General features: G+C 45.7%; 1 protein-coding gene across 1 annotated transcript in view; it reads left to right on the top strand.

Moving 5' to 3' along the window:
• The first annotated feature begins 3,098 nt into the window (after positions 1 to 3,098).
• Positions 3,099 to 9,190, top strand: part of PAH (phenylalanine hydroxylase) — an 83,273-nt gene continuing 77,181 nt past the window's right edge. Inside the window, exon 1 of the mRNA XM_083182254.1 lies at positions 3,099 to 3,256. Coding sequence (XP_083038380.1) covers positions 3,200 to 3,256 — 57 coding nt within the window. The 5' untranslated portion in view covers positions 3,099 to 3,199. The remainder of the gene's footprint in view (positions 3,257 to 9,190) is intronic.

Below are 9,190 nucleotides of genomic sequence, written 5' to 3'. Positions count from 1 at the left end.
AGTTTAGTGACAGACTTCATGTACAAAGGAGGCACTATATGTATATACATAGGCATGCGCACAATGAGTGTTAGGGGTGCACAGGCACACCCTAATGCTGTGCCCACCCTTATGAATACCTCCCTGCCACTAACAATACCAGCAATATATTTGACCAAAGACTTTTGTTTTTTAGAACTGTATTCCATTAAAAGAAGCGTCCATCAATTAATTATATGTGTGTTTTACATTGTTAATTGTACTAGACCATTGTTATATCACTACATACCTGCATCATCCATATATGTTTAGGACTTTGTGACTTTATATGCATGTACTGTTACACAGAGTAATTAGAAGATTAAAACTGAAATAGGCCGGAGATTATGGGGTGGCTGAGAGACATTTTATATTGTAGCTAGTGCCAATAGATAATGGTAGACATGCCTGATTGGTGGTGTTAGACACACCCAATGGGAAGTGTTAGACACACCCCTTTGATGGTGTACCACCTAATAAAATGTGCTGCCCAGCGCCTATATGTATATACAGGTAGCAGCCCAGTGTTTTAAGGATTGTCTCTGCAAATAATAGTTACTAAAGGAACAATGCAAAGAAGTATGACAGGCATAAGATGCAGGAGTCTAGTAAGACCAACCTTCAGGAGACAATTCCATTAGTAGTGGCTACAGCTCAATGACAGAAATTGGGGGAAATTTACTAAAGCAAATATGCCTCAAAAAATCGTATTTGAATGAGTAAATACAAAAATTTTAGGCGTATTCGTATTTTGGCATTTACTATGCCAAAAATACACCAATTTGTTTTGTATACACCAATTTCGTATTTGTATTTACAAATACGAATGTATATGCCATCGGAAAATACGATTAGGAATCACCATTCAAAATAATGGTGATTCCTAATTTACTAACCGGCCATTTTTTCAATATGGCTGGTAATTATCGTCAATTAGCGGGATACGGGCGCTAATTGCCGGTAAAATACGCCTGGAAAATACACTTTATTTTACAGGTGTATTTGGCAGAAGCCTGCACAGATCGGTCAGATCCGTGCAGGCTTCAGTGTAAAAAAATCAAATTAAAAAATAATTTATAAAAAAACGGCGTGGGGTCCCCGCCAGGGAACCAACTGAATAGGGGTTCCCCGTATTTTCTAAAACCAGCACCAGGCCCAAGGGCTAGTCCTGGTTGCCAAAATATGTGGGACAAAATGAGTAGGGGTCCCCTGTATTTTTAGAACCAGCACCAGGCCCAACCAGCCAGCAGGGTACTGCCACACCTTGGTGGAGACTTTTAATGCAAGTCCCCCCAGCCAAAGCATTAACCCCCTGAACGGTCAGCCTGGCAGGGGTCCTGGGGGAGTGGGCACCCCCCCAATGAAGGGGTTACCCCCTCCAGAATTTACCTGCCCAGGCTGAAGCCTGGGGCTGTCCCCGGTTCACCTGGGCTGTGGGTACTAGACTGATAAATGGTGTAAAAGATAGATAAAACTAGTGTATATTGCTGTGGAAGTATGAGTCCCAGAAAACCTTGCCGCATGCAGGGACTTGGAGAACCACAAGTCCAAGCATGCAGGGCATTAAAGGGCCTTCTGGAACTTGTAGTTCCAGCGCAATACAAATAGTAAAATAAATACACAGACACCTGAACAATAAAACTTTATTACATGCATAGCCCTTTCATGAAGATACTTACTTATCTTGAGCAAGTAGGTCGCCATCCATCCATCTGTGCGGTCCTAAAGCAATCCATGGGGTACGTAAGAAAGGAAATTCTACTTACAAGGCTCCTCCGGCGTAGATCGGTCCTCTTGGTTCCATGTAGCATCCACGGGTCTTGGCAAAACAAAAAAACACTAAACCAGAGCCACCAGACTGAGGAGAAGCCGGGGATGTGTTTACATCCTGCGGCTCCTCCTCTCGAATGCCGCTAGTGGCTGCCTAGCATCTCCTGATTGGTCGCTAGGTGTTGCTAGGTGGCCAATACCGGCATTCAGGAGGAGGAGCCGCACGATGTAAACAAAGTCATCGTGCGGCTTTTTCCTCAGTCCTGTTTGGTGTCGGGTTTAGCGTTATTGTCACAAATGACAATAACGGGGTTGTGCAATGAGGCCCAACCCCTCCATCCAATACCACACCTCCATTTCTGACACGTCCATGCTTCCAGCATGCCAGGTCCATTTGTACCTTCTAATGTTGGGATGTATGCAGTTAGGAGCTAATTGGTTGGGACTTTACCTCTCATTATTGTCCTATGCTGTATGAAAAACACCTCATTCCCCACAGAAAAAAAATAAAACACACTCTCCACCTCAAAAAAAAAATAAAACATATTGACCCCACATGAAAAAAATGCATAGTTGTCTCAATTCCACACAGAAGATTGACCTCTCTGCAGTACTTGCTGACATGCTTAGCTCCACCCTCGAAAAGTACCAGCCCAAATACTTGGCTACGCGGCAGCTGCGATGACTGAGGCCCAGTGTAAAAATCATTCAATGGTGAGCAGGATTTGGACATATTCGCTCGGGTGTGAACAGATTTGCAGCCTTGCATATTCATTTGCACAGCGAGCACATTCATGCGCAAGGCGGGATTTCACTGGAGTGGGGCAGAGGCTAAACTGATCACTGGCCTGTGAATCTGTGCGATCAGGCCATTAATGTACACTTCAAATCGGTGATATCCAGTCAGGGAAGGCAGAGCCTCTAATGTCATACTCCAGTATACTATAGAGTTTTGACTAGAATAATACAATGAAGACAGTTAGCTTAAAATTATAATCATTTTTATAATCAAAACTATTTACAGCGCTTCACTTGTGTGTAAATTTTGCTCTGTTATTAGCCAATGCCACCAGAGCCATTGACCTCACTGCACGCAACTGGCAAATGCCAGGGATTGCTGCAATGGTACAGGCACCTCACATGTTTTAGATAAAAACCAGGAAGCTCTGCGCAATGTGTTTGTTGATCAGAACCACATGTATCTCTCCATAACTGCTGCAGATCAGTGAGGAGGAGTGTTGGGATCCAGCCACTCACATGACGGCAGCTCTTCCAAAAGCAAATTGTGCTTGCGGGGCGTTTAACTAACCAGAATATTTAAATGAGAGCAAGTCTTTAAATAAGGTATTCTTTGCCCTGACATCAACTTCACACAAGTCCATTGACTGACCTTTGTGCTGCTGATTTCATCATGTCTCAAACAATGATGAATGCAAATGGTTGCAAAATGAATGGGGCACACACCTATGTAAGTAGGATGAGTCTTTGCCTGTATCATAGGAAACCTGTTTTATTATCATTAATTAATAGTAAATAGTTAATAGTAAACATTTCTGTATTGTAGATGGTGGTGCTGTAGTCATTAAGGTCAGAATGTATTGATATGTTTGCATCGCAGTACTCTGTTTTTTTATGTTTCTGTTTTTTTTTTTCATTTTTTTGTGCTTTCAGTAAGTAAGGCGTATGTACTAAAAGCATGTACAAAGTGCAATTTTTGCTAGTGGACAATTTTGACTAAGCGATTTTAATATATTTTTTATATGTTCACCAGTCTGTAATCTAGGAGGTTATTCTGGTAGACTTGTAAGGCTGCGAATTTCGCAGCCTTGCGAGTTCACCAGACGCTGCTCCACCACACGCAGGGCCACCCCCAACCCCTTACACGCCTTACACGCCGCAATCCCCCGCAGGCATGCAAATGGATGTTTTGCATAAACATCCAATTACAGCCTTGTGGTGTCTCAGATCTGCGGGCAGCCTGACGTCAGCTGCCCACCCCTGCATCATTGGGAATTTACCATGATAACGCCCAGTGTTTTAATAGGAACGCCCATGAAACACTAGACATTCCCGTGGGTGAATCCCCCGGTCCGCCATCCTTTGACCCCCGCCCACACTGTTGTGTGCAAGCGCCAGGCGAATAACCTATCCGCCATGGCTGCCCGCACACATCGGCTGCACCTGAGCATGAATAACTATGCGCAGTCGAAAAAAATCGCTCCCCTATAATTACACGCAGGGGAGCGTGTAAAAGAAAATCGCCCCCTTAGTCAAAATTGCCTTGCCAGCACAGTCTACTGTATTTTGCTCAGCGATATTGACTTTGCAAGGCCGCGCATCGCTATTGCCCGCAGGGGAAACACTGCGATTAGGACTATCTAGTCAAAACTGCCTGACAAAATTGCACCCTGTGTACACCCCATAAGACTTGAGGCGAGATGCACCAGACTTTAAAAAGTGATAAAGTTAAGAGAAATAAAAAAAAACAGCCACTCATCTCTTAGCTGTTATTTTACAGGCTGTGTTTAAAAAATGACAATCATGAGCTGGTTAGCTGGTAGTTTATCACTCTCCACTTTATCACTTTTTGAAGTTTGGTGCATCATCCCTTATAAAGTACCAACCAATCAGCCCCTAAAAATTCATGTTATAGGTTGTGTTTGAAAAATGATCTGGTTAGTTGGACGTTTATCTCTCTTCAAAGCTTAATACATACGCCCCAGAGAGCCCTGAAACATAAAACACCCTGTTATATAGTCTGCATTGAGACAGTTTCAAAAAAGTGTATCAGCAACACATGGTCTGCCCTGAGACAGTTATCACTCTCCCATTCATTGTGCAGTTAATTATTACAAGTGTTTCTTTTTTTTAGGTTGGCAAATAAGCAGTGCTGTTTAAAATGTCTTTGTATAATGTAAACTAAAAAGTATAGGTACTCTTTACCTAGAACGGCGACCATCGCGACCATCGAGTGCACTAAAAAACGGGTGCGATGCGATGCCCGCGATGGCCGCGATTTCCCATAGGGATCAATGTTAAAAGTGAGATTGGACGCGATTTTAGTGTTCAATGCCTCAATGCCCGCGATTTTTACATAGGAAACAATGTTAAATGGGCCACAGAGCCCAAATAGTCACCGTGAAGTCTGAAATGGCCCCCACAATTGTTAACGCCACCCCACGATCAACGTCAACCCGAAGCGTGGCGAGTGCAGCGAGCCCGCGAGGGGCGGCGGTACGCGTCCTCCGACCTTTTCATACCCCCACTATCCACGTCGGCGTGGAGTTGAGAATAGAATAGTGTGGCGAGCGCAGCGAGCCACCGAGCCCGAAGCGCGGCGAGCGGACGCGGATACCTTCACAGTTATACGCGTCCCCTCGCGGGCTTCCCAGGTGTCCATGGCGACGCGGACACCTGTGAAGCCCGCGAAGGGACGCGTTTACCTGTGAAGGAATCCGCGTCCCCTCGCGGGGCTCGCTGCGCTCGCCACGCTTCGGGCTCGGTGGCTCGCTGCGCTCGCCACACTGTTCTATTCTCAACTCCAGGCCGACGTGGATAGTGGGGGTATGAAAAGGTCGGAGGACGCGTACCGCCGCCCCTCGCGGGCTCGCTGCGCTCGCCACGCTTCGGGTTGACGTTGATCATGGGGTGGCGTTAACAATTGTGGGGGCCATTTCACAGTTCAAGGGCACTATTAGGGCTCTGTGGCCCATTTCACATTGTTTCCTATGGCCAAATCGCGGGCATTGAGGCATTTAACAGTAAAATCGCGTCCAATCACAGTTTTAACATTGATCCCTATGGGAAAATCGCGGGCATCGCGTCGCACCCGTTTTTTATGTACCCGCGATGCCCGCGATTTTTTACCCCCGACGCTCGCGATGCCAATCGCGGGCGCCGTTCTAGGTAAAGAGTACCAAAGTATATTCTAGATGGGTTTACCCATCATTTCTATCATATTTGGTAACACATTTTGTACTGAAAAATAATGAGGGAAAAATTTTCTTAAGACATAAGGTATATTTTTTTACAACAAGGCAACAAGGACCTGTGTAGGAAAAAATAATTAATACCTCATATTTTCGTTATCTAACTAATCAATGAGAATTATTTGTTCAACGACAAATCTACCATTTATTCTATTTTTTTTCTGAGAAATTTTTGCAGAGTAATGCTTGGCTTACATTATACAGTTATCTGATCAATATGCCTAATATATAAGGATCACCCAGATAATTGTGCAGTGTGTGGGGTGACCTATCTGAAAATACAGATGTGTCCTCATACCTCTTATTCAAGTATGCCAAGCAGTGCAAGTTGTCTGGAGCAAGTAAGCCACCAGGTACTGCTACAGGCCTCTTTTTTTGCTGAAAAAATGTGTTCGGGGGTTATTCAGACCTGTCTCCAACGCTGCATTTTTTGGGCAAAACCATGCTGCACTGCAGCTGGGGAAATGTAACATGTGCAGAGAGAGTTAGATTTGGGGGGGGGTTCTGTGCAGGGTAAATACAGGCTGCATTTTTCTCACACTGCAATTTAGGGTACTTGTTTCCTAGCACGGCCACACCGATTTCCATCGGGGTGGTCGTGTCGGAAAAATCGCGTCGATCGCATCGCATGCGATTTGGTCGCATTCAATGCGATCGACGCAACCGACCCGATTTTTTAATTGAATCAAATGTGAATAGGGTCCCTGGGACCCGATTTTACATTGGATTCAATGTAAAATATTCCCTAGACCCCCAAATTTTACTACGTAAACCCCACCCCACGATACACGACAACCCAAAGCGTGGCGAGCCCCGCGAGGGGACGCGTATAACTTCACAGGTATATTCGTCCCCTCGCGGGGCTCGCCACGCTTCGGGCTCGGTGGGTCGCTGCGCTCGCCACACTATATATTCTCAACTCCACGCCTACGTGGATAGTAGGGGAATGAAAAGGTCGGAGGACGCGCACCGCCGCCCCCTCGCGGGCTCGCTGCGCTCGCCACGCTTCGGGTTGGCGTCTATCATGGGGTGACGACGGGGCCATATATAATGTGAAATGGGTCATATTGGCCCATTTCACATTTTTCACATTTTTTTCCTATGTGAGATGGACTTAATCAAGTCCATCTCATCTTGTGCCATTATAATGGCACAAGACCGACGCGATGCTCCCGATTTCAATGTTAAAAAATATTTTAACATTGAAGCCTATTGCAAAATCAGGGGGCATCGCGTCGGTCGCGTCGGGACCAATGTTAATGGTCCCGACCGACGCGATGCCCCCGATTTTTCCTTTGCCGGCAAAATGGACCTGATTTCAAAGGAAATCGGGTCCATCGCGGGGATCGTGTACCTTAACTTAAAGGTACACTATCCCAACGATTGTGGCCGTGCTAGGAAAAAAGTACCCAATTTAGATTTCAGTTTGAATACACCTCACCCAAATATAACTCTCTGCATATGTTACATCTGCCCCACCTGCATTGCACATGATTTTGTCCATCTGCAAAAATAGCAGCCTTGCCTTGTATTGGAAGCACAATGGAACTTGGCATTAAAAAAAAGCTGCAGGCGCTGCATGGTAAAATTTTCTGTGCAGATTCAGACTCAGTCGCACACAGATATACATTGCATATCAAATTTATTAGCGCAGTTTCCTGGTGCGTCCTAGTTACATTGAGTTGTGACTAAGATACATTTTCAGCAAAAGAAGATGCAAAAAGACACTTACAGTAAAGCTAGCAGAGTCTCATAGGACCTGGTGTGCTGAGAAATACTGCAGCATGAGGACACATTTGGGGTGACAGAGAACAGTGCTGCCTGCTCGCTGTCACAGCTCGCCCTGTCAGTATTCAACTGACACCCCACCCCCGCGCATACGACAATTCCCCCTCACTCCATTTTTGGAGTGAGGGGAAATCTGCGTATGCGGACGAAGAAATAGCGAGACTCGCGGCTAAATGCAGCAGGCCCCCTAGAACATAGAATAGGGTGAGCGGCCACCAAGGGGGTTAAACAGCGAGGCGATCCACGCTGTTTAACCCCCCCCCGCCGGATACATTGAATACGGGCCATTTGTATTAATGACAGATTTTATGTTCACTTTGAGCTGTGACCGTTTTTAGCTCACAAAGTAAACTCTCCACCTTACATCCCCCCACCCCCATCCCTATCTGCTCCTACCTCCAGTCTTGGTCTTCACAGCGCTATCACTCCATATCCAGCAACTTTGAAACAGGTCAGTGTCCCTGCAAATCTTGCTTTCACTTTTTGTTATGATGTCTTTTAGCACACAAAGGAGTAGTTTGGTCCATCGAGTGGTCATTGGTGGAACTTAATCTCATAGAGGTGAGGAGTAGTTAGACTTTTATATATAGACTAGCTGAGGTACACAGCATTCATCGGGTTTGATTGTGCAATTAGCATTACCTGAACTTTATTTTTAAGCTTAACCATTAACGATGCCCATGGTGTGACCAGCATACCACCAGTCTGTGGTGGGCTCCCAGATCTGAGAACAGGTTTTTTTTTTTTTTCTTAAACCCCATGTCCTCTACACCCTTTAGGTTATGCAACTGTGTCATATCTTGCATCCCTGGCCCACTTTGTGTAGTGGCTGTACCCTTTTTTGGGGACCCAGGAGTGTCGGGATTGCAGGTGTTAGTGACTGTGAACCTAATCTGGACCCAATCCTGTCCTCTACCCCTTCTATTTTATGCAACTATGCCATATGTTGGTTCCTTTACCCACTTTGTGTAGACCAGCAGGGTCGGGATTGTGGGTCTAAGTGGCCATGAACCTAATCCAAACCCAATCAATGTCCTCTACCCCCTCTATGTTATGAAAATTTGTGCTTCCCTGACCCACTTTCTGTAGTGGCTGGACCCATTTTTGGGCCCCCAGGACCCCCAAGGTGGTGCTAGGGTGTCATAACCCCACAGTATTTATTTCCAGATTGTAAGACGTATGTGTACCAAGTTTGGTGTAAATTGCTCCAGGCATTCCAAAGTTATGCTGGATATCTTGCTTCCCTGACACACTTTGTGTAGTGGCCGGACCCCTATTTTGGGCCCTTGGGACCCCCATGGGGTGCTAGGGGTGTCTTCCTCCAATTTTGTTTCCAGATTGTAAGTCATATATGTGTACCACTTTTGGTGTAAATTGCTCCAGGCATTCCAAATTTATGCTGGATATATCGCTTCCCTGACCCACTTTGCGTAGTGGCTGGACCCTTTTTGGGCCCGCGGGACCCCTAAGGGGGTGCTAGGGATGTCTTACCCCCACAGTATTTATTTCCAGTTTGTAAGTCATACGTGTAGCAACATTGATGTAAATTGCTCCAGGCATTCCAAAGTTATGCTGGATATATCGCTTCCCTGACCCACTTTGCGTAGTGGCTGGACCCTTTTTGG

Source organism: Crinia signifera, chromosome 4, assembly GCF_055691185.1.
Source record: "Crinia signifera chromosome 4, ASM5569118v1, whole genome shotgun sequence".
Lineage (NCBI taxonomy): Eukaryota > Metazoa > Chordata > Amphibia > Anura > Myobatrachidae > Crinia > Crinia signifera.
This window is presented reverse-complemented; position numbering and strand designations above follow the sequence as displayed.